A 26,868-nucleotide genomic window follows, 5' to 3' on the forward strand; every position below is an offset into this window, starting at 1 on the left:
TTAAATTTAATAATGTAAAACGTATCTGTAGAGTGTTAATAATAGTTTCCAAGAGTAAAATCCTGGAAGGTTATATGTAATGGATTAATTAAATAAGAAAGCCCAAAATACTTTTCAAACTGATTTTATAATGATCTCTGCTTTGTGCAAATGAATTAAACAGGCCATTCCGAATGCCATTTGTGTATATTCATCTAAAAGCGCCATCTAAAGCTAACAAAATTAGATCTGAAGGAAACACAAACACAGCAAAATATTCTGCTTGGCAGACAAGAGTTTTGTTTTCTGTACTAATCCATTAAGTTGAATAACTTGATTTTCTTGCAAGATGTCAACAATATGTTTCCTCCATGTAGAGAAATCAGTGGGAACTTTCCAACCCGTTGCAGAGCAGCAGCAGCTTGGATCAGCAGTAGTCTCACATAAGCATTTGGGAAATGTTTTTAATTGTTCTAATTGTATATTAGTGAAATGACACAAACTTCTTATAGCTTTTTAAAAATAAGCACTTCATTTAAGTTAGATAAGGACTTTAAGTTGGTTGTGAATGTTCTTTACTAATATGTTCAAGATGATTTTTTTAAGCAAACGTTCAAGGGAGTGGTTTATAATTCTTTATCCTGCTGAATTGTCCCAAAGGAGGTATGTCCCTCAATTTTTGTGTCTGCACAATAGGACTGGAAAAATGCAAATTAGGATGTGGTAAAGTGATATGCAATTAAGTGTGTAGAGCTTGAGTTCTCTGGAGTCCTCAAAAGCAATTGCATCTGAGGATAAGTTTTGTGGATTTTGTTTCCAGAGTGGTAATTATTGCAAACGGGAGTCCTGAGAGAGAATATCTAACTCATTTTGCATTCCCCTTGAGCTACAGGGAAGTGAGTGTTGAGCTTTCAAAACACTAAAAAGATTAGAAGTTGTAATTTCTGATGAAATCCATTTCGATCACATTGAGAAGTAGGTTTCTTTTATCTGAGGCATCAAGAATTCCAAAATGAGCCTGACACAAGGCCTGATCCTGCAATCCCATAGACTTGGAGGCCGAAGCAGGGTTATCATGAGTTCAAGGTCAATGAGCAGTGGTAGGGAGTTAATGATGCCTTCAATACATCATTTTGTTTTACTCTGTTTTGTTTTGTGGTGTTGGGAGTTGAACCGAAGCCTCTCTTGTATCAGACAAGCAATCCACAAAGCACGCCAGATCCCTTCCCTTCCCCATTTTTGAGCCATCTTGAGAATGTCAGGCTTGTCCTCACACTTGTTTGCCTCAAGGTCACCAGGTGGTTTTACCTGTGTGGGTAGTCTACATTTCCAGGTACCATGCTACAGGGATGAAGTAGACACTATATTATTTCCCTAGGATCCTTCAATATTTGTTTCGTCGTATCTATTGCTTTGTGAAGCAAATGAGTCACAATGAAAGCAGTCCTGAAAGTCCTAGACTTTAGGGTGCTATGTCTGGCATCCATGGAGGACTAACATTCTGATGGAAATAAACGACCTGGGGCTCTCCCATACAGCACCCACTGCCGACTCAGTGTTTGTCAAGCCTCCCGGTTTTCAGTTCTGGTTCCTCTCTGGTCCTCATCTGCTACATTCAGCCGGGTGCTGATTCATGGGTCAAGGGGAATTATAAACAGTGAATGCTCTACCCTCTGGACCTCAATGCCAGCTTGTGCTGGCTGCCAGGCAGGCTCTGATCTCATTTCTGATACCAAGTCTCCCATGGCCTTGTTTCCTGGCCCTAAGTCCCTTCCTTAGAAACCCATTCGGCTCCTTGAGGACTGGCTTGCCTAGTTCTCACTTGCCCTCCTCCTCCAGGCTAATGCACACTAGCTTGCCTTCAGAGTACCAGCACTCTTGTGACCTCTACTTACTCATCTTTTTCCCATTACACACCTACACAACATCAAAATTCTTAATGAAAACAGCACTCTCATGTCCATCTTTCCTATGTCTTCTTAATCGAACTTTTAGGCTCTGTTTTCTCGTGTTGGCCCCTATAGTCTATAACTTTCTCATGTTAATTTCTCTTCCACTTTTCATTAATTATAGATCAATTATGTCGAGTTCTACTAAAAAAGTGAATTTAGCATCTTCCTTCAAACCTGTGCTCTCTTTCTCTTTATGCATACTACTAATAATGGTATAGTATTAGATCAGTACTCAGATGTCTTGTTGCCTAAGAGAAAAGCAGTTGCAGCAAATGGTGAGTAAGTGGGAAATAAGCCATTAGCACTGGAGGAGACAGAGGTTTCTGTGAGCTCCTGGTCAATACATAACCTCCTGTTATATGTGTTTCTGCTTAAACATACTTTATTTAATATGCATTACTGATTTACTGGCAGTGAGCTCATGGCCAACAGCACTACAACCCATTCCTGAATGATGGTCATCTACGCACACGTCCATGTAGCCCTAGGAAACCAGATAGGACTTTGACACTGTGCGTGGAGGCTGCTCTAAACTATGACATCAACAACAAAAACTATAAAAGATGTAAAGACTTGGCACTAAAGAGGCTGTGAAAGGGACACTGGCTTGCCGATTATCTGTTGCTGTAGTTTGATGTCTTGGAGAGAAAGAGTTTGCTTTGCTCACTAGTTATAGTCCATTATCAAGGGAAGCCAAACTAGGAATGTGTGGTAGGAATCCAGAGGCAGGAATTGAATCGGGGACCATAAGGGAATACTGCTTACTGGATTGCTTTTCCTGCCTTGCTCAGCTGCCTTTCTCACATAGCTCAGGCCCACCTTTTCAGGAATGGTACTGGCCACACTAGGCTGAGCCTGCCTACAGCAATTAGCACAGCCAGTCTGCTAGCAGCAATTCTTCAATTGAGGGTCCCTCTTTCTAGGTGTCCCTAGACTGTGTAAAGTTGTCAGAAACTAACCAGTACAATTCCCTGTGGATGTAGATATGAGATAAAAGAAAGACTTGTATCATCTAGAATTGGTAACAAGTGAAAGCAGTGTCTCTCTGTACTGTAGCTTAGCAGGTACAAGTTTGCAATCCTCGTTCTCTTGGTAACACTGATTCCATCCCCAGTAGGTTTCCCTAAGGGAATGAGTCAGAAAGGTTCTTAACGATACTTGTCAGAGCATTTTCACAAGAGAAAAATGTTGCAAACAATTGAATAGATTTCAAACTTGTCTCATGTTATACCTATATAACTTTTGCAACTACAAAGATTTAAAAGCATATGCAACTATAGGTAATACCATGGCAAGATGTTTATAATTTTTGTTGCATGGAATGCATGGTCTATAAAACAATCTTTCCATATTATCTAATTTAGTACAATGATATGCAGGGATAGAAACAGATGTATCATTAGAAAAACAAACGCCAGAGCATATACTATATACATATCTAAATGTAAATCTGTGTAACTATAGCTCTCAATACTTAGATATCTACCCAGAGCAATCATTCTAAGAGTGCACTCACTTTTAAAGATGCACTTATATATTTATTATTTAGTGTATGTATATGTACCTGTATGAGTTCATATGCATCGTGTGTGTGACGGTGCCCACAGAAGCCAGAAGAAAGTGACAGGCCCCCTGGAACTGGGTTTATAAGTTGTTGAGAGCCACCATGAGGGTGCTGGGAACTGAACCCAGGTCCTCTGCAAGACCAGGAAGCTCTCTTAACCACTTGGGTTGCAGAGGAAAGCAAGCTGAGCATGCTGTAGGAAGCAAACCAATAAGCAATGTTCCTACGTGTTTCTTCAGTTTTTGCCTCCAGCTTCCTGCCCTGAGTTCCTGCCCTACTTCCCTGATGGCAGCCTGTTCTAAGGCAAAATAAGCCCTTTCCTCACCAAGCTGCCGTTGAGCATGGCGTTTTGTCGCAACAACAGAAAGCAAATTAGGGCGTGCATTTTGCAGACAAAGTCACAGAGACTGAAAGGGATTCCATAATAAAGTACCACATCTAGAAAGTGGCCCCGGTCAGAGTGCAGAGAATATGCTCTGCCCGACCCACAGTCATAACAGATTTGCCTTCCAGCCTCTTGAGCTGCTTTCACTTCGTAACATTTGCTCGAGTTCTTTGAAATTGAGTGAGTTTTGGACTAAGTCTCACTTGCTTTACAGCTGACACCTTACCTGGCGTTGCTCCGCAACACTTAGTCTCTTTACCAGCTGAAGGGAGGGAATAGGAACCCCCACCGTTTCTTATAGATTGTATACAGTGGTGAACACAAAGTGTGGGCTGAGTAAATAATAATTATGTTGACTTCTTCGGGTGCTAAAGTCACAGTATATATAATTTTCAATTCTGCTTTACTCTTAAGTGTTTATTACAAACATTTATTATGTTGTCCTGGATCTTTGCATTCATGTTTTGGGGCTATATCTGGTTTCACAGAGTGTACAGTTATTTATTCATCTACTCTATGAGCAATATTTACATTTTATTACTTATTTTATTACCATATAAAATAACAGTGGTTTTTTAAGGAGCATATTTGAGTTCAGTTTTCTAATGCTGTTGCTATTGGCCATGAGTTAGCTGACTGGGCTTGCTGTAAATAATACTGCGTTTGCAGGTCGAGCTGAAGATTAATATTTATTAATCTTCAAACAAACAGCAGTTATAAAAGCCCCAATGTTTTGCCAACTATATCATGCACTTTTAATATGGTTAGTTGTTTCTGCACTGTACCAGGGAGGCAGGGCTCAAGGGGAGGGGGCCTTTAAGCAGACTTAACATAACCTTACTCCCACTTTTGAAAGTTCTTTAGGCTAAAAGTATAATTCCCTGAGATTTTCTTCATGTAGCTCTTCTGTTCAAACCTATGTAAGATCTTCTCCATTCCCTATATAAGAATTAAATATACCAACATAAGGCGCCAGGCTGTAGGCTTTCCTTCCTGTTTTTAAACATTATTCTGAATGAGCACCTAGCCATATTTAGATTGATTTGTAAAACTGTCTCAATTATGGTTTCACTGGTGGAACCAAGGCAGAGGACAAATAGGACTATAAGGACCTCTTTCTGTAGGGCAGTAGGGGAGAGGGCAGAATACCAAAGAGGAATTTGAGCTGGAGCAATTTGCATTGTACTTACACAACACGATTAAGTTGCAATTACAATGTGTCTTATTTGGGTCATTTTAGAAAACTCCATGGGACCTGAGTTGGCACTCTGCAGCGTAAATGAGCTTAGGGTTGTCCTGATTATTTTTTTTCCAGTTAAAATCATATCTCCGCATGCATGGAAGTCTTAAACTCACAACCCTTTTCCTAAAGCTGAGAGGAAATGAAACAGCCTAGAGTTTGATTCTAAGATGCTAATTGTAGGAAAGATTTGTCTGTAATTAACTGGAAAAGTACTGTTTGCATTTAGCATCACCATAATTCTACGGGATGAACAAATTGTACATTAGATAGCACAGAGAGGAAGCAGGGCTTTTACCGTATGGGAAGCATGACACACCACACACACACACACACACACACACACACACACACACACACACACACACACACACACACGCCAGTAGTAAATTTGAAGATAAACCAGTGAACTTTTAATTTATACATTGCTTTGGAAGTAATTAGTCATTGAATTTCCTAGCTTTTGAGATGCAGTTATTTACAAAAGGGATGGGAGTCTGGAGAACATCCTGATTCTCTGGGGGGGGAAAGGTTGCTTTGTATCCACCATCATAACACGGTATTCAGAAGCATAGTTGTGTGAACACAGCAGCCTTGAGTAACATCAACAAATAGCTTCATGTTACAAAACCCACGGCATATTTTATGACTCTTACCTTTATCCTCCAATCACTTTGCCTAGTCGCTTTGTGAACACTTTCTATCTTTACTACATTTGAGAAGTGAAAAGCATTCAAATTCTCCCAACCGCCAGGTAATTCATTAGGTTTTATTAAAGGATCATGTAGTGTCAGCTTTATTACCTAAGTAACTCACCTGCAAAGATGAGCTGGAATTGTTTTGGATAGTTGTGCACTGCTAGGCGCGTGGCCCAGTGTGAACTGCAAGCCACTGAAAATTCTGGAAGGATGAGAACCAGACCAAGCACCATTGACTCCCCTTCACAGAGGCGTCTGGGTTTCCTCTTGGTGAGGTTGGCTGCCAAAGCTCATCTCCTGGGGTCGTTTTCTCTACTGTTGCTCATTGGATATGGGGATTCTGGCTCCCATCATAGAAATGGCATAAAGCAGCTTTTCAATGTGATGTGTACTGCCCCTAGATTTGACTTATAAAACAGAGGAGGGAAGGCTAAAATTGCACCCCCAAAAAGATAGATGGCCAGGGGCCAGTGAGACAGCTGGTTCAGCAGGTAAAAGTGCTGTCTTTGATCCCCAGAGTCACATGATAGAAGGATAGGATGACTTCCACATGCATGTGTCACTCTTGCCAACCCACATATACGGACACGGACGGATGGACACACACCCATACACACACACACACACACACACACACAGTGTAAATGAAATAAATTTTTTGTTGTTGTTAAGGTAGATTGATGAGCAAATTTCTGTTCTGTCCCTGTCCCATGCCCAGAGACGAGCCTCTACTTCTTCCTGTGCACTCACTGCCTTATGCTCCAATTTTAGTTTTCTCTTTTAAAATTTACCATTTTTGAAGGTTCTGCTACAATTGTATACTCTGCTGCATTCTGTTAAGGGTTAGTCTTTATTCATTGCACCATATGGCTGAACCATCACTTATTTTAGCTCCTTCCCCACTGGTGGATATTTGACTAATGTCTAATATTTTACTGTGTTTAGTAGTTACTCCTTCATTGTCTTGTATACATCAATATATCAATAGGACACACATTTATAAGTAAAATTAATAAATGAAACAAAAGATACATGCGTTTTTCCCTTTTTAAAATTTATTCTTCACGCATTATATATATACATATATATATATTTCTAGTCTAATGTGAGGTATTATACTTATCCAACTCAACTATAATACACGTTTTACTTCCAATTCCTTGAAAGTGGTGCTGCAGTCTATTTCAGATAGTTAAGTAATACAAGCTAATTGTTAGTCGAACAAATCATGGTCATGTTAAATACTAAGTAGTTGGCTGTGTTGGTTTTTGGAGCTCCTGTCACCTCCAGGTCCTTTTCTCCTTCCTCTCCACTTTTCCACCAGACTCCCTATGCATTTTTTTTTATTTCAACAAATGCCGCAAACTTTAATTAGTATAATGAGTTATGCTGTGAGCAGCCTGGCACTGGAGGCCCGGGCACTTTTAGGTGTAGACCTGGATTTTGACAGTAACAGATGTCCCATGTTTTATTGATCTTGGCTTTTTTTTTTTTTTTTTTTTTTTGATGTTGAGCACAGTGTGGAATCTATGGGCTCACTTACACTAGTGACTTTTTAAATTGCACCGAGGACTCAATTTTCCAACACTGTATCCATTCTCAATTATTTGAGGACATCACTTATAGGAAACAAACTTACTTCAACTGGGTTGACTCATAGAAAAGAGGATTAAAAGAGGCAGTGGTAGTGCAGAAGCCTGCTTTTTAGCTAATGATAGCTAATATCCATGCCGGGGGACGGGAGGGGGTGTGCTGCTAAAGTAAATGATGGTCCAGGCACATGGTGCAGCGTTTCATGTTTTGTGGGGTCAGTCAGTTTTCCCTTAGGTTGAAAAATCATAAGCAGGGTTCTTTCTGTCCTCAAAGAGGCACGCCTACATTTTGGATTTCAGCGATAAAGTGCGGACGGTACCTTCTATTTCACCTCTGAGCTGCTCTGCAAACCAGCCACCACATTCTCCCTATAGGAATGAGCTCCTGACAGCAGCTGATTCTGTGTCTTCCTCCCTCATCTTCTACCACATCTGTTTTTCCTCTCCTTCCTCCCCAGGCGGTCCTGATTACTCCTGCTGGAGCCCTCCCACCTCGGCCTGAGCTGTGCTAGCAGTGCAGTTCAGCTATAAGAAAGGACTACAGCACAGCCAGTCCCTTTTGAACTTTCTATCTGTAGATTCCCCGTCTCTGCCATTGGGGTCTTATGACCTGTGATATTATTTTCATTCTGAATTCCAAAGTGAAAAGAGCCCTTTTTATTCAACCACGCAGAGCGTGTTCGCAGTGCTCGCTATGTCTATGATGTGACTTGTTGGGGGATTATAATGCTCTGATAAGGATTTGGGGGTTTTAAGTAAGGATCACTGGTGACATTTCTGTGGGGTGCATCCTCATATAGGGCTTGTATACTTGGGTGTTACTCTGGTGGATATTCACTTTGCTGAGAGAGATGTGCCAAGTTAAGTAAAGATGACATGTTACCTACAAGCCTGGCTTCATGGGTTCCTTGGATTCCTGTTCCTCCCCACATCTGATTACTGGTGTCTAATTTGTGGAGGAAGGAATTGATCTGGCCCGGCTCATGCCAGCTAGAATAGTATTAGTCAGGGTGGCTCCACACTAGCGCTATTCTCGCCTGTCTATAATAAGGTAAGGACATGAACTGGAAGCACCCAGAAACTGTCACTGCATTCTGGCAGCACTGAACCCAGTATTAAAGACTGAATCTGGAAGCTGGGGAAATGGCTCAGCAGTTACGATTGCTGGCTCGGGTACCTGTGTTCCATTCCCAGCAGCCACGCAGCAGCTAACAATAGACTGCAGCTCCAGTCCCTAGGGCTCCAGTGCCCATCTGTGGCCTCTGTAAACATTGACATAACATGATGCACAGACAAACATGTACAAGCAAAACTCCCATTTTAAGAGTTAATTTACTTTTATAAATTAATAAAAGAATGAATTTATATTTTCTATGCTTTAGAAAATCCTTTCCTTAATAACTTACTTTATTCAACAAAATATTAATTGATCCCCTATTCAATATTTTGAACAATTTAAAATGTTCCTCAAATTTTAGTAGCTTTTAAGGAAGCTTCATTGCTGTGTAGAAGCTATTGCCTTTTTTTCCTTTGGAAGTATGACAGGTGAGCACTCCTGTGTGACTCGAGGAAGGGAGGCACAGTGGTGGGGTCTCTTGCCCGAGGCTGCTACTGACTGACATTAGAACTCCTCATTTCTATTATCAGATTCCAAAGCCTCCCCAGTTTTTTTATGTCAGGGTTTCTTTTTTTCATTAGGTTTCCTGGAGACTGAGTGTAATAAGAAGGGAAGTTATGCATGGAAAGGTAAGCAACATTTCCCCCATATTACTTTGTCCCTGAGGTAATTTTCTCTTTTTTTCCAACAATCATTTATATTTTATTTTCCCAAATATTATGCTGATTTTATGCTGATTCTCAGAAAATCTGAGATAACCTTAGTGTCATTTTCTAAAACTGCAGAGTGCTCTGAAGAGATCAAGTAAAATTTTAATGAAATGACTACACACACGAGCATGCGCACGCGCGCGCGTGCGCGCGCGCACACACACACACACACACACACACACACACACACACACACACGCAGACCAAAGAACCACAACATTTCTGTATGCTGCATGCTTTGTAAAGTTTTTAGAAATCCCTGTGGTGCTGGCGCACACCTATAATCCCAGCACTAAAGAGGAAGAGAAAGAGGCAGGTGAATCTCTGAGATCAAAGCCAGCTTGGTCTACATAATGAGTTCTAGGACAACCAAGGCTACACAGAGAAACTCTGTCTCAGATGGGAAAAACAACAACAGCAACAAAGTTTGTAGAGTTTGTGTATGACAAGTAATAGGAAATATTAGGGAAAAAAACTAGGAAAATCTGGGGGTGTTACTAGTGTCACAGAGTCAGCCACAAAGAGAAGTGTGTTTCTGTCCAGGTTGTGGTGTGATCGTAGCAGGCAACATAATCACAGGACAGCTATCCCACTCATCAGAGCTTGTAGAGGCAAGGTCATCTGTATAGTTTCAAAGTTTATGAAACAAGAAAAACAGAGAGGTATTTGAGAGAGAGATATCTTAAAAAGGAGAGCCCAAACCAGAGACACTAAACTGGTTAGAAGAAAAAGTGAGGAAGGGCCTGGTACACATTGGCACAGGAGACAACTTCCTGAACAGAACACCAACAGCCCAGGCCTTAAGGTCAACAATTAATAAATGGGACCTCATGAGTAAGGCAGGAGACACTGTCAACAGAACAAAGTGACCACCTACAGACTGGGAAAAGATCTTCACCAACCCTACATCTGACAAAGGTCTAATATCCAAAATATATTAAGAACTGAAGAAATTAAACACCACCAAACCAAATAACCCAATTGAGAAATGGGGCTCAGAACTAAACAGAGAATTCTGAGAAACACTTAAAGAAATGCTCAACATCTTTAATCATCAGGGAAATGCAAATCAAAACAACTCTGAGATTCCATCTTACACCCATCAGAATGACTAAGATCAAAAACTCAAGTGACACCACATGCTGGTGAGGATGTGGACAGAGAGGAATACTCCTTCATTGCTGGTGGGAATGCAAACTAGTACAACCACTTTGGAAATCTATCTGGCACTATCTCAGAAAACTGGAAATAAGGCTTCCTCAAGACCCAGCTATTCCACTCCTTGGAATATACCCAGAAGATGCTCCAGCACACAACAAGAACATTTGCTCAACCATGTTCATAGCAACCTTATTCATAATAGCCAGAACATGGAAACAGCCTAAGTGTCCCTCAATAGAAGAATGGATAAAGAAACTGTGGTACACTATGGAATACTATTCAGCTATTAAAAACAAGGAATTCCAGAAATTTGTGGACAAATGGATTGAACTAGAAATGATCATAATGAGTGAGTTAACCCAGAAGCAGAGTCAAATGGTATATACTCACTTATATCTGGACACTAGCCCAAGGGGCATGTCCCATGAAAGTCTTCACTTACCAGGAAAGGGAGACAGATGGGAAGACATCCTATTGGGACTCTAGGTGAGAGAAGCAAGGGAGATGGGGAAATAGAAGGATCCAGAGGGTCCTAGAAACCTACAAGTAGAACATTATGATGGGCAGATCTGGGCCCAGGGTCCTGATCAAACTATGGCACTAGCCAAGGACAATAGGGCTGTAAACTTTGAACCCCTATCCAGATCTAGCCAATGGACAGGACATTCTTCACAGTTGAGTGGAGAGTGGGGACTGACTTTCACACGAGCTCTGGTACCCCATATTTGACCATGTCCCCTGGAAGGGGAGACCTGGTGGCACTCAGAGGAAGGATAGCAGGCTACCAAGAAGAAACTTGATACCCTATGAGCATATACAGTGGGAAGAGGTCCCCCTCAGTCACAGTTATAAGAGAAGGGAGTAAGGGGTAAATGGGAGGGAGGGAGGATACAAGGGATGGGATAACAATTGAGATGTAATATGAATAAATTAATAAAATATATTTTTTTAAAAAAAGAAGAGCCAATAGGCTATAGTCATATGGTGGGGGAAGAGGCCCCCTCTGTCAGAGGTATAGGGGAGGGAAATAGGGTGGGGTAGGGAGGGAGAGGCAAATGGGCTGATACAAGCAACGGGATAGCAACTGGAATGTAATCTGAATAAACTATAATAATAATAATAATAATAATAATAATAATAATAATAATAATAATAATAGGAGGAGGAAGAGGAGGAAGAGAAGGAGGAGGAGGAGGAAAAGAAGAAGAAGGAGAAGAAGAAGAAGAAGAAGAAGAAGAAGAAGAAGAAGAAGAAGAAGAAGAAGAAGAAGAAGAAGAAGAAGAAGCCACGATGCTGAGTGCACAGTTCGCCTCACGTTTGCAGATGACCTTGGGTCTATCCCCAGCACTAAAGAAAACCAGAAAGAATAGGGAATCAGGGATCCATTGTATATTTGGAACTGAGCATTAAAATAATGCCTTTGCCTTGTCTACTAGGTAAATAGCATTTAGTAAAAGGTTTGTTTTATCTTCTGCTTCTTAAATATTTTACATTTTTATTTACCGTATTAGTATAAGAGGGAGGGAGCAGCATGTACTTCATGGCCAGCCTGTAGTGTTCAGTGGACAACTTTCAAAAGTGATTTTTCTTCTTCTACCGTGGGTTGCAGAGACCAAATCTGTCTCATAATTTCATGGGAAGCATTTTTACCCACTGAACCATGTTGCCAGCCTTTATCTTATCTAGCTATTTCCTATCTGCAAGGAAAAGTAAATATAATTTCAAGTTTATTTTATTTGGTTTGGGTTTTTTTGTTTGTTTTGTTCTGAATTTTGTTTGTTTGTTTGTTTTGAGACAGGGTTTCTCTGTGTAGCCTTGGCTATCCTGGATTCGCTTTGTAGACCAACCTGGCCTTAAACTCACAGAGATCTGTCTGTCTCTGCCTCCCTCAGTGTTGGGGTTGCAGGTGTGTGCCACTGCACCCAGCTTCGACTTCAAGTTTATAATTCATAACAGGTTGCAATATTCTGTAGTTTAATTACATCTTTTAGTATAAATACATTCTTGAGATAAAAAGTAAAAATGATGCCAGGCACAGTGGCACACACCGTGGTGCACATTTGGGGAGGCAGAGGCAGGTAGATCTCTGAATTCAAGGCCAGTTTGGTCTACAAAGCAACCCAGGACAGCCAAGTCTATACAGAGAAATCATGTCTTAAAAATCTAGTAGTAGTAGTAGTAGTAGTGATGATGACGATGATGATGACAATGATGATGATGATGATGATGATGATGATGATGATGATGATAATAATAATAATAATAATAATAATAATAATAAACAATGGCCTCCTGCTTGTGTGAAAAATAAATGAGAATGTAATTGTCTTTTTCATAATAATGATGCACTATGTCATTTTCCCAGGAAAGTAGGCCCTAGACAGGTTAATAAGATGGTAGTGTTATTTTAATAACTCTTAGAAATAAAGTTTCAAATGTTGGCAAGGTTTCCAAATACTAAGAATGACTTACACATTTGTCATGCTGACGCCTATTGCTCAAATATTTAGTGAGTTGGTATACACTGAGTGCTCACTGCAACGTTTCACATCTGTCACTATGGTTACCAAATTGCTACCCTTTGTCCATTCATGCATGCAGCAACCCTGTGAAATCGTTACTGAGTCTCAAGCGTAGTTCCAAGAAATAAAACAGCTTCCATTTATAAGCACTAATCAACCATGGAAAATGTAGAGAATACCTAAACTACTGTGGGAAATAGGTGAAATAATTGATCTAAAACACCATTGAGATGCAGGTGTCCTAAGAGAGTACAGCACCCACCCTATACAACAGGAATAGCAGAGATTGCTTCTGAGATTTTTTTGTACAAATTATTCATAAAGATAAGCTGAATCTTGCTTAGCATAAAATGTCACTGGTTTAAAGAAATATTCCAAAAGGGAAAGGTGTGAAAATATTTTCTCCCTCTGGGGTATCAACAGGAAATGCCAAATGAAGAGCTGCTCAGAAAATGGAGAGTCAGAGAAACAGGCATAAGTAAAAAGTATTAAAAATGTGGCTTTTTAAAAAAAATATGTGAGCATGATTCTTACTCGCAGCACTGTCTTGTTGAATATTGGTTTTACTCATTCCTGACTTTTCACCTTGCAAGGGGGAGAGCTAGCATGTCCATAATTAATCTCAGCAATTCATTACTTCCATGAACTCGTAGAAAGTTCAGGCTAGAAAGCGGGAGGCATTTGTGTTGCAGCCACTCAAATCTATGAAGATAAAGCTGGCGCTTCCTGTAGGAAGTGTGCATATTTCCCCACATGTCTGATAAATCTCTCAGCCTGAGGTTTCTCATAAACAAGTGGTGATTTGAACACGAATGTAATCTGACAAAATTCCCTTAACTGAAAAGCGACCGTTTTATCATGTCCTGTGAATAGGAGTAAACCAAAACTTAGAAAATCACCTGGGGGGAAAAAAAGGTTTATGACATATTTTGCCTGTTTTCCTGAGGAAGCACAGCTCCAGTTTTGTGATGTGTAATACTTTAAATCAGTTGCCTTGACGCATTCTTTCTATTTTAACTTATTTTGTGTTCCTGGTGTTTTTTCTTTCCCAAGTCTGTGGGCATAGCTAAAAAGCACTTTTCCGATATAAGAATTTGACAGGGCTGTGTCATTGCTTCTGTCATTTCGTGGGAAGCAGACAGACAGGGAAAAAAGCGTGTGTGGGCCACCATAAGCCAGGCTCACATGTTGCCTTTCTGACCTGTAATCACTTGCAGACTGTCCCGGGGATGCTCAGGTGTTCAGTTAATTCCTTAGGGTACCTTTCATGCAGTATGTAGTTTCTTTGTTTAGGTAACAATTAACATTGGCTGTCCTTTATGGCTGTTCGTGTCCTCTTGGCATTTTCAGATTTTCAGATTAAAACTGACATTTTAAAGTAAATACTGGCTTTTAAAATGGGACACGGTGGGATTAGTCATAGCAGCGTCTTTTGTCTTTTCTTTTTAAAACACATTTTATTTATTCTTTGAGAATTTCAAACATCTATACAATTTATTTTTGATCACCCCCTATCTCCAACTCCTCTTCAGTCGCTCCCCAATATGATCCCGCTCAACTTCACAAATCACTGTGTCCAGTTCCTGCTGTCCAGTTCCTGATGCCCAGTTCCTGCTGTCCAGTTCCTGCTGTCCATATGCTCTTGGATGTGGGCCATCCACTGAAGCATGGGAAACCTACGAGTGGCCATACTCACAAAGACAAATCATCTTTCTTCCCCAGAAGCATCAAATGCTAGCAGCACTTCAGTGAGGGGCGGGGCCTCATGAGCTCCTCCCTATCCATGCTGGACTGTTACTAGCTTGATCTTGCGCAGGTAACCACAACTGCTGAGTTCATAAGCACAATGTACTGTTAATTATGCCCAGAAGACAACATGGGTGTGTAGTGACACACACCTGCAATCCTAGCTCTTAAGAGCTTGGGCCAGAAGAATCACATGTTTGAAGTTAGCCTGGGCTATATAACAAGACTCTGTCTCAAAAAATAATATAGTGTTTATATACTTAAAGCTCTCTGTGATGAATAAAAAACCTATACTTACCAATTTGTTTTCATGGAATATTTGATATCAATAGTTTCTGATCCATTGAAAGCAGTTTGTTTACTGGTTATTTATTAATGCCAGGTACCACTCTGAGAGAATGCAATAGCTAAGAACTCAGACAAAATTCTCTGTCTTTATAGAATTAAATTCTACATGAATTCTTTTAGTTTCTATTTTAATAGATGATTTTCTCCAAGTACCAATTTTCTTTTGCTTCATGAGAACATAAATTAGCACAACTGAAGTTTTGCTGTTAGTTTACATTCGGTCACAAAGATTTTTGAGTTGCCTCGGAGTGCCAGTTCCCTAGAGCTGTTGATATAGAACAGTTCTCAGAATGATGTAAGAAGTCTTGACAAATTTCATGATTTCCCTGATTTTGATAGCTGAGTAGTATTCCATTGTGTAAATGTACTACAGTTTTGTTATCCAGTCTTCAGTTGAAGGACATCTACATTGTTTCCAGATTCTGGCTATTAGGAATAACGCTGCTATGAACATAGTTGAGCAAGTGTCCTTGTTGTGTGGTGGAGCATCTTTTGGGTATATATCTAGGAGTGGTATAGCTGGGTATTGAGGTAAAGCTATTCCCAATTTTCTCAGAAAGCACCAGATTGATTTTCAAAGTAGTTGTACAAGTTTGCACCCCCACCAGCAATGGAAGAGTGTTCCCCTTTCTTCACATCCTTTCCAACATGTGCTGGAACTTAAGTTTTTTATTGTAGCCATTCTGACAGGTGTAAGATGGAATATCAGAGTCATTTTTATTTGCATTTCCCTGATGGCTAAGGATGTTGAACATTTCTTTAAATGCTTCTCAGCCATTTGATATCCCTCTGTTAAGAAATCTCTACTTTTTAATATATATATTTTACTAATTTATTCATATTACAATCTCATTGTTATCCCATCCCTCGTATCCTCCCATTCCTCCTTCCCTCCCATTTTCCCCTTACTCCCTTCCCCTATGACTGTGACTGAGGGGGACCTTTTCCCCCTGTATATGCTCATAGGGTATCAAGTTTCTTCTTCTGCTTGCTATTCTTCCTCTGAGTGTCACCAGGCCTCCCCATCCAAGGGACATGATCAAATATGGGGCACCAGAATTTGTGTGAAAGTCAGACCTCATTCTCCACTCAACTGTGAAGAATATCCTGTCCATTGGGTAGATCTGGGTAGGGGTTCAAAGTTTACTGCATGTATTGTCCTTGGCTGGTGCCATAGTTTGAGCAGGACCCCTGGGCCCAGATCCACCCATCATAATGTTCTACTTGTAGGTTTCTAGGACCCTCTGGATCCTTCTATTTTCCCATTCTCCCATGCTTCTCTCACCTAGAGTCCCAATAAGATGTCCTCCCTTCTGTCCCATTTAGCCCTGTTCTTCATTTTTTTTAGTTGTGTTATTTTATTTGTTGGTGTTTAATGTTTTGGGTTCTTTATATATTTTGGATATTAGCCCTTTGTTGGATGTAGGATTGGTGAAGATCTTTTCCGGTTCTATTGACAGTGTCCTTTGCTTTACAGAAACTTTTCAGTTCAAGAGGTCCAATTTAATTGTTGATCTTAGAGCCTGAGCTATTGGTGTTCTGTTCAGGAAATTGTCTCCTGTGCCAATGAGTTCAAAGCTCTTCCATGCTTTGTCTTCTAATAGATTTAGTGTATTTGGTGTTATGCTGAGGTCATTGATACAGGTGGACTTGAGTTTTGTGCCAGGTGATAAATATGGATCTATTTGCATTTTTCTACATGTAGACATGCAGTTAGACCAGCACCATTTGTTGAAGATGCTGTCTTTTGTCCAGTATATGATTTTGGCTAGCAGATACTCCTAGTAGCAGAGGCCATAAAGACGGAAGAGGATACCCTCTGACTAGACAAGTCTCCTAGTAGAGGGAGGGGAACACCAACCCACCCACAAAAACTTTGATCCAAGATGTGCAGGGGTAAAGATAGATGAGATAGAGCAGAAATTGAGGGAATGTTCAGCCAATGCCTGGCCCAACCCAACACCCATCTCATGGGAGAGAACCAACCTTTGAAACTATTAATGATACTCTGCTATCTGCTATGCTTGCAGACAGGAGCTTAGCAGAGTTGTTCTCTGAAAGGCTCCACTCAGCATCACCTTGAAGCAGATGCTGAGGCTCATAGCCAAACATTGGGCAATATGTAGGGAGTCTTGTGGAAAAGTAGGGGGAAGGAGAAAAGGACCTGGAGGTGACAGGAGCTTCACAAGAAGACCAAGAGAGCCAACTAACCAGGTCCCAGAGGGGCCTGCTGAGACTGAAGCACCAACAAAGGGTCTTGCATGGGCTGGACCTAAGCCCACTACAAAGATGTAGCCAATGGGCAGCCCAGGGTTCATGTGGGTCCTCTAATAAGTGGAGTAGGGGCTCAGACATGGACTCTCTTGCCATATTTACTCTTCCCCCTGATGGGACTGCCTCACCAGGCCACAGGGGAAGAGGACAAGCTCAGTCCTGATGTGACTTGATGAGCTGGGATAGATGGGAAGGGGGGGGATCCCCTATTCTAAAGAATAGGGGGGGAGGAGGGGGATAAAGAGGGAAAGTGGGAGGAGAGGAGGGATAGGGCTATGACACGGATGTAAAGTGGATAAATACATTAATTAATTTTTAAAAATTATATAACAGAGCAAATGAAACAAAACAAAAAAGAAGTCTTGACAAAGCCTGATGTCTTCCCTACATCATCCTATGAGTGAGCATTCATGCTGAGCATTCAGTGACTACAATATGCTGTCAGAGTTATGTATAAAGTTTAAGTTACTGGCTTGAAGGGCATAGAGTCCAGCATATAAAACATGAAATATTTTAAAGATATAATGATGTAAGCTTATTTGTTATTATAAATTTCGTACATTCAAGAAGTAAAGGAGAGCCAGGTGGTAGTGGTGCACGCCTTTCATCCCAGCACCCGGGAGGCGGAAGAAGGCGGATCTCTGTGAGAACACCAGCATGATCCACAGAGATAGTTCTAGGACAGCCAAGGCTACACACACACACACACACACACACACACACACACACACACACACACACAAAACCGTCTCAAAAAAAAAGGAAGAAAGAAAAAAAAATAAGTAAAGGAGAAATGGGATTAAAGGTTCTCAACATTCAGATTATCTTTCCATTTTATTTACTTCAAGTCTAATATTCTGGTCCACTCGTTTGTTTAGTTTACCATATTTATTTAGAGCTTAACCTATACTAGGAACTTAGGAACTACAGATTCAAAGATGAACAAAATGTACCATATCCTATAAGAATTTATAGTCTAGCGCAGGCTTGCAAGATTGTCCTCTGAATCTCCATGTAGTATACATTTTATGGGACCTTTCATTTCTGTCACAACTATTCAGATCTGCTTTTATAGCCAGAAAGCTGTCACAAATAACACATAGATCAAGGAATATTCTGCCCCACAGTAATTAGGCTTATAAAAACTGGCAATGGTCTGGACTTGGCTAGAAGGCTTCATTGCTGGCCACTGCTCTATTAGAAGAGAGATAAGTCAATGAATATTGTGGAGTGGGGTAACTGAGCTAACTGAACCTAAGTGCTTTCATAAAATAACAAAAAGACATCAAATTAGACTGGCAATTACGGAGGTACACAGGGAGGATTTCTAAAGGAGATGTCCATGTGAGCTGTGAAGCAAGAGCCGGAGTTTGGAGAAAGAGGATGCTCTAAGCAGAGGGACAAATGTGCAAGGCAAACACCTCAAACAATGATGCCTTTAATGTAAGCTAAGAGGAATCCGGTGAGGCTGTGGGGAAGGACACCTAGGTTAGCAGGAAAATGAGCTAGTGAGCAAAGCCCAGCCTTACTGCGACAGGCCACAGCTAGGCAGCAGGACTGCTTGATACTGTGCTGAAAGTCTTAGGATCTGAGCAGGAGAACAGATCAGAATTTGTTAGCTGCCAGCTGCAAGGAGAATTGCCTTACTATGCAAGCTTCACAGTCAGCTAAGTAGAAAGTAACGGCAGTGTTAAGAATAACCAGTAAGAGGGGCTGGAGATATAGCTCAGAGATTAAGCCTACTCTCCATCTTCCCGAGGGACCTGGGTTCAGTGCCCAGCTCCCGCACGGCAGGTTACAGCCACCTGTAATTCTAGTTCCTTTCCTGAACTCCACAGGCACCAGGCACAAATTTAGTGCACAGATACATAGACAAAATACTCATAACACAAAGTAATTACATAATGAGAAAAGGTCATATTTTTAAAAAAAGAAGGAGCAGTAATGGTCAAGATGAAGCAGAGAGAGTAATGGCGGAAATGGAATGAGCAGTTCTTGTTGACTTGGTGTGGGATGGCTCTGAAGGAAGCTTCTAGTCGTCTAGCCAATGCGTAATGTGATGGCATGGTTTGTGTAGCTAGGAGAAATCAACTCGGGGAAACATAGAATGAGTGCATTAGTGGAAGACTCTGAACTTAATTTAACCGCATGGCTTTGACACACAATCATCTAGTAGCATATAGACTGCCTATAATTTTAGCATAGCATTACAAATGCGGGCCAGATACATCCAGATGCACACCTGCAATGCCAGCACTTTCAGGTGGGAGACAGAGGATGTGGAGTTCAAGGTCACTCTTAGCAGAGTGGGGAGCTCCAGGCCAGCCCAGGGTACATGAGGCACTGGCTCAAAAAACATTACAAATGCATATTAAACTCCTTTCGTATCTCCACTTAGCCCCCTTCCTTCCTCTTCCTCACTTTTTATGGAAGGAATTATGTTTAATGGCCTTATTTCATTACGCATTTCTCTATAAATCTATATCCAATGTGTAGTGTTCTGGGTGCTGGCAGAATAATGTTATGACAGTGCTTGTGTCAGTCTTCAATTTGATGTTTACTCACTACTGTTTGGAAAATTTGTCATGACCCATGACATAAATGTATGTCTTTCAAAAGCTCTATCCATTGTATTTCTGTGCTAGATGCTACCTCAGTTTACATACAACACACACACACACACACACTCACACACACACACACACACACACACACACACACACACACACACTGTAATGCTTGGAAAATAAATATAACAATAGTATCAATCTCATAGGGAGATTGTCAGGATGAGATTAATTTGTGTGTGTGTAATTACATATACATGTATATACCTCATATACTTACACATACGTGTACATATAATCCTGGCTAAGGCTCTGGCACATGATAAACATCTAATGCTCATTAGCTAATTTTTGTCAGTGTGACTGTTTGCATTAGGATTCGGCTGCTCCCAGTTGCTTGTTGCTGTGCTGGTTCCTCTGAGGACACAGCTCCATGTGATTCTTTAGTACATGCAGCAGGAAGGTGATTTCTGATTAGAGAGCAGGTCGCTCTCTCCTCTTGTTGTTCTGACTAAAGCGACTGACTAAAAAGTAGCTTAAGGGTGGAATAGCTTGCTCAGCTTATGATTTCAGGGGATATAGTGTACTGTGGTAGAGAAAGCATGGTAGGAGGCAGCTGGCCGTGCTGCATCTTGGGTCAGGGAGCAGAGAAAGATAGACTCTTGTGCTACCTACCTTTCTCCTTTTTGAAATTCAGCCCGGGATTCCAGCCCATGGATTGGAACAACCACCTTAAATGTAGATGTGCAGGTGTGTGTGTGTGTGTGTGTGTGTGTGTGTGTGTGTGTGTGTGTGTGGTGTTCTTCCCTCAATTATTTTAATCTAGTTAATCCCTCATAAAAGTAGCCAGAGATTTGTTTCCATGGTGATTCTAAATCCTTTCAGTTTGACAGTCCCTATTAACTACCAGAGATGGAGTGCATGGACATTGCCAAACTCCTCTTCAAAGATGTGGTGACAGCTTTTCTTCTGCCCATTGCCAGGTGCCAACCCACACTCCTTTGCCAGCACTGGCATATTGAAGTAGTACCTGATTTTTAAAAGTTGGTTTGGTTTGTCTTTTCCTTATATCTGAGAGACTGATAATATACTCACAGGTGGGTTGACTGCTCAAATTTTCTTTCAGTTGACTATTCAAATTAGTTGACCATTTTTTTTTATTGTTTCCCTCCTTCTTATACTGTAGGAATTCTTTCTTGTCTTTATGTTTTTCCAGAGCTGAGGACCAAACCCAGGGCCCTTGCGCTTGCTAGGCAAGTGCTTTACCACTGAACTAAATCCCCAACCCCTAGGAATTCTTTAGATAGCTAAATAATAATCTTTCTTCCTGATATATTGACGATTATACTATTTGTGTATTTCGCTTGTTTTTAAATGTGAAGTTGTTATATTTACCAAAATCATTCATATGATGATTTTAAAAACAAAACACATTATAGAAGAATCTATGATAATCATAAACCTTTGTCCAACTTTCCTGTTCATTCCCTTTGCTACACCTTAGAAATATATATTTATATACATATATACACACACATATATACATACATACAGAGAGAGAGACAGAGAGAGAGAGAAAGAGAGAGAGAGAGAGAGAGAGAGAGAGAGAGAGAGAGAGAGAGAGAGACAGAGACAGAGACAGAGACAGAGACAGAGACAGAGACAGAGTCTCACTATGTAGTTTGGGCTGGCCTGCAACTTGCTATGTAAACCAGACTGGACTCAAATGCATAGAGCTGTCTCCTGAGTGCTGGGATTAAAAGCATGCATAACCATGAAAGGCTTGGAGGTAATTTTTTAAACCTAAGAGTCTCGTTTTCTTATTTTAAATTTGTTAGTGCATATATTCCTGAACCTAAGACTGGAACAGAGCCTCGTTATTCCAGGCTGTAACTGTGACAATAGTTTTGCTGCTTTAAGTTCCACCTCAGGTCTCACTGTGGCCATAGAAGTTTGGGTGCACACCCAGGCCTATGGTTTTCCATCTCTCCTCAGAAGCTCCTGCTACATAGCCTAAGCATGGACTTTCAGAACCCTCATGTTCTGGCAATATGTTCCCATGTCCTTTAAATCTTCTAAAACCTGTGGAAGCCTCTCAAGGCTAATAACCCCCCAGACTATATGTTGTCCTCACTATGGGTCCACTCATTTCCCTCTTTTCATCTGAAGTGTTACAATTAAATTGTATCTGTTGGGCCTAGGAAGCCAATAACTGACACAAAGAGTCTGAAACATAACTCAAAGCTGCAAGCACTACTCTGGGCAGAATCTAAACTGCTGCTAATCTAACAATAAACTAAAATAAACTACTCTAATCTTCATAACCTACATATATCCCAAGCACTTGCCAACTGATGGTCCTCTGGCGGCTTCTCTCCCCCAACTCCCTGTCAACTGTCAACCTTCAACTCTGTTAACTGCAGTCTCCTCCCCCTCTTCAGGAAGTCCCTCTTCCACTTCCTGTCCTTCTGCCCAGTTGATTGGCTAAATAGAGCTTTATTGACAGTTGTTACATCCACTCAAGACAGTCCTCTACACTGTACTTTGCTTCATTTTGCTGAGAAGTGGTGTGAAAGACAAACTCAATTGTTCCACACAGCACCTCTCTACAAAATTCAGCAATCACAGTTCAGAATCGCAGTTAATGATAACTGTCTTTATTTTTTGCATTTGGAGAATTCTGGTCTCAGATACATTTTTCTGCCACTCAAATCAAACAACTAAGAACTTAATGAGCTCTTAAGACTATTGTCATTGTTGTTTATCCAATGAACACCTATTTCTGGCCTCCTGAATGGGTCTAAGATTTTGGATACTTGAGAACTTTGAATAGAAACATGTAAATTGTTACTTAAAAGATGACTGCCTTGGCTTAGCCTGTGTTCCACCTGGATTCTGGGTTTGCTGTCACTGTGGGAAAGAATTGTGTTTTTCCTTCCCCTGGCCTTGAGAGACCAGAGCTCATCTTCTCCATTATATTTTACTCATGTTGGGCTATAAATTTCCCCTGAATGATAAATGGCTTCATTGAATTTTTACTTCCTCCTCAATTTCTCTGTATTTTAAATGAAGAAAAATAGCCCAGAGGAAAAAGGACTCACACACAGAAAAGTAATAGCTGTGCTTTGTGAAGCCCTGCACTTTAGAGCTAGACATTGGTCTTCAGGCAATCTTCAGTTCTGCTGCCTAGTGATCGGTGTTCTCCTCACAGCTAAAGACTGCATGCCTGGCCTGGCTGGTTCCTCAACTATAAACCCAATGCCATTCTTTCTCATGACCCAGTAGCATTGTCTGAAGACAAAGTACATGTGTGTAAATGTGAGTACAACACACCTCTTTCAGCGCTCATCCCAATAGTGGCTTAGTAGAAAACCACCTCACCAAAATTTTATGACAGATGTCAAAATGTTCTCTGTCCTCATTGCTGAGGACAGAGGATGCACATAACTCTACTTTCTTATTTTTTCTTGTCTACATGTTTTGTTTTTAATGTAATCATGCAGTATGTGCTGATAATTCGGTTGCAAATGACCCCTGTAGACAATGCTGCTCCATGTGGAGCTATCTTGACTTGTACCCATACTCACTATGGGTATGCAATAATCGCGTACCTATGCACTTTTCCTTAGATCATGCATTCAGGGCATGTAAAATATTTGCTTTCTTTTGTAAAGCAGGTGCCTCGTGCACTGAGACTATAGGGACCTTTGTTTTGCTATGGAGCCCATCAGTCATTCATAGTCACTGAGCATTTCATGGACTGAAGTCTAGTGGAACAGAGGAAGCAGTATATCTGGAAAAAGTTAAAGCAAGACTGTCTTCAGAAGGGGGATCGTTTCTAATTTCTGTGTGTTTATGCTTCAGTTGATGAAATTTTAAAAGTGTTGGGGGTATGCCCTGTACTCCTTGGCTGCTCCACGTATCTCAGAAGATATTGATTTCAGGCCAAGATTGGTTTCTATAAGCTTGAGATCAGGCTAGGAATACAAGTCTTAAACATGCTAAGGCAATTTTCAAAAGAAAATGTTTAATATTTTGAAATGTTTAATAATTGTCACAAAGCTGTGCATAATCACAGGCTGAGTGGTGCAGTGTTGAATGTTATCAGAAGGAAGATGGAGTGGCCCACAGTGCTGCACAGAGGTAGGCAGAAGGGAGAACCTACAACAGGTCTTCATGTCCATGTGGTCCAAGCCATGCATAGTGGTGCACACCTGAGATCCTAGAACTTGGGGGGGGGGGGGGCAGTGGCAGGAAGATCAGGAGTTGAAGCCAGTCTCAGGCTTTCTCATGACCCTGGGGCCAACCTGGGCTACACAACACCCTGGTTTAACAAGCAATAACTGAAAAAGCTCATTGGTTCAAAATAGTAGATTGATATTCCTACCCAATTCCATTAACCAGAGGACATTTCCAGGCTAGCCCAGTTGAGGGCAGAGAAATAACCTGCACTTATGAGGAGGGACAAAAGGGAAACATTGCAGAGAGGCTTGGAATCAGATGGTCACAATTCACTGGGAGCAGGGTTTTTTGTTGTTGTTGTTGTTGTTTTTGTTTTTGTTTTCCCAGCCCAGCTCAGTGACCCTGCAGGCCAAGCTTTCACTCCATTTAAAAGAAAGCTCTTGGGAATTTCTCTCTTGCTTCTATTTTTTTTTTTATTCACTATACTGATGATAAAACAGAACCATATTTCCATGAACATTTGAAATGGGATAGTAACACTTCTATGAGTGAATGTAGATTTTCCGGTTTAATATAGCATATTGCTAATAATTGGCACTTGATGAGCAAGCTGCCCATCCAAGGCTCTGAGTGGTAGAATAGAAGGACAGGAGCTTGGGCTCTGACCGACTGTGCTTAAAGTCCTGGACCGTAACACATCATCCCTTTGTCTCTTTCAACCTTCTTATCTTTAAATGTGCACAGTAGTTCCCTTGTAGGCATATCATAGTCCTGGTCAATTCTGTAAATCTATACTGAGAGAACATCAGTTAAATTTAATTTTTAAATATAGGTCCTTCTATCTAAAGGCCTATGTGCAGACTCTGAGTTGACGTTTGGTACCAGCTTCTCACTGGCCCCTGAGTTGGTGTTACCCATTCTGCTTTGGGGTGGCGGTTCTAGAACACAGATCTGCCTTCTGAAGCGATTTCATTAGGACAGGGCTTCTCAAGCCTGAATGGAACTGGGCCTCCCAACAGGTTACTAGTGTGATAAGTGGGCCACCTACAGTAAGAGTGATTGTTCCTCTTAGTGAGAAAGCCAGTTTAACTGAATAGACTTCCTTTTCCCTGAGCAGTTCCTGCTTCATTATAAATGCCTCAATCACGAAACAGGGTCGCTGAGAAGATCTGCAACCAATAATAGTGACAGGATCGTAGTAATGGCTAGTATTTAGTGTGTGAGGGGGAATATGTGCCAGACACCATGTTAAGAGCTTTGCATGTGTTTTCTCATTTACCTTAGAGCTGTGCTATGAAACAGGTACTGTGATTATCCCCATTGTGAAAATCTGACTTGGCCACCTGGAGAATGTCAGTGTTAGGGTCTTCCTCTGAACCTCTGACATCTAGAAGCCTTCTCATGTCTCACCAGGATTAGTTTTTAAAATTATTGCCTAAAAATCTAAGGAGGAAGTTCTTATTCTAGAAAATAAAATATGCCCCGTGCACCCAAAGGAGTATCTGGAACTACCCTTTATGTTTTACTATACATTTGTAGTCCTGACCACTCTCATATCTTGGATGAATCTAGTCACACATCAGCTAGGAAGTGTAAAGTGAATGATAAGAATAACACAAGCACATGAAAAGCTATTTTAAAAAAACATCATTTCATTATACAACACAAAATTTCAAGAAAATGATTGATTACATTTCATTGTTTTGAACAGTAAAGGATTTATCCTTAAGCATGTATTATAGAATGAGTTGAAGTGGGCTTTGCCAAGCAAATAAGTCTTTATGAAGGTCAGCTGATACGGCTTTTACTGGGTATGGAAAACCAGTTTTATACAAGAGCAGATCAACAAGAGAAAAACATGCAACTTTTATTACTTTTGCATTTACATGGGGATCTTTACAGGAAATTAAAGTCCAGAGAAATGACCAGAGTATGCTGTTCTTGTACCTTTTAGACAAAAACCAATAAACTTGAGAAGAGATGTCAGGATACACAGATGCCCTGGCCACCATAGTGAACTCTAGAGCAGTGGTCCTTAGTCTATGGGTTGGAAACAATTATTTCCCTGGGATTGCATATCAGATGTTTACATCATGGTTCATAACAGTAAAATCACAGCTATGATGTAGCAACAAAATAATTTTAAGATTGAGGTCTCCACAACCTGAGGAACTAATTACAGGATCGCAGCATCAGGAAGGTTGAGAATCACTGGTCTAGCATGTTGCCAGGTTAGGGGGTGGTGTAAATGCTAAATGGAAAGCAAGTGTTACTTTAAAAAGCATTTATTCAGGTTTGCCGCAGCCCAGATTACCAGTCTCTGATGGCCCAGGCTCTTTCCCAGCTTTGGTATAGGAAAGACATTCCTCCCAAAAGAGTGTCTGTGATTTGCCACATGCAGGAAGACATGGGACAGTGGCCATTTCTGATGTTGCAGTTCCTGTGGGGATTTCAACTTAAAATAATTGATCTGTTAAATTTGGGATTCATTGAGATGGCATGTCTTTAACCCCTTCAATATCCCAGGGACAAGATTAACTGACATTTGATGGTGTTTAGATACTAGAAACTTGGGGAAGGGAAAAGGGACAAAGGGAAACTAAGAATGAGGTAGAGTGAATTCAAAAGATTTTAAAATATACATAAGTCTATGGGCCTAGGAAGCTTCGAGAAGTCATGGTGGCATTGGCCAGGAGATGGGACTTGGGAGGGATGGCCTGGGAGAGCGGAGGTGGCAGGTATCAATCAGCAAACATCATATTGGTCCAGTCTTCAAGACAATTGCACTTCAGAGGTATAGTGAGAAGAGACATTTACTAGCTTTATTTGTT

At 40.9% G+C, this 26,868-nt stretch overlaps 1 protein-coding gene across 6 annotated transcripts in view; it reads left to right on the forward strand.

Annotated features, from left to right (window-relative positions):
- MCC (MCC regulator of WNT signaling pathway) overlaps positions 1 to 26,868 on the forward strand; it is a 372,812-nt gene that overhangs the window by 20,539 nt on the left and 325,405 nt on the right. The window contains exon 2 of one of the 6 annotated variants that reach the window (XM_084778406.1): positions 9,109 to 9,156. The exons of 4 other annotated variants lie outside the window; for them this stretch is intronic. In XM_084778406.1, the coding sequence (XP_084634532.1) occupies positions 9,109 to 9,156 (48 nt within the window). Of the gene's footprint in view, positions 1 to 9,108; positions 9,157 to 26,868 lie in introns of those variants that run through there. One more of the 6 variants, XM_084778405.1, reaches the window with a different exon arrangement.

Source organism: Acomys minous (assembly GCF_964271855.1).
Source record: "Acomys minous genome assembly, chromosome: 4".
NCBI lineage: Eukaryota > Metazoa > Chordata > Mammalia > Rodentia > Muridae > Acomys > Acomys minous.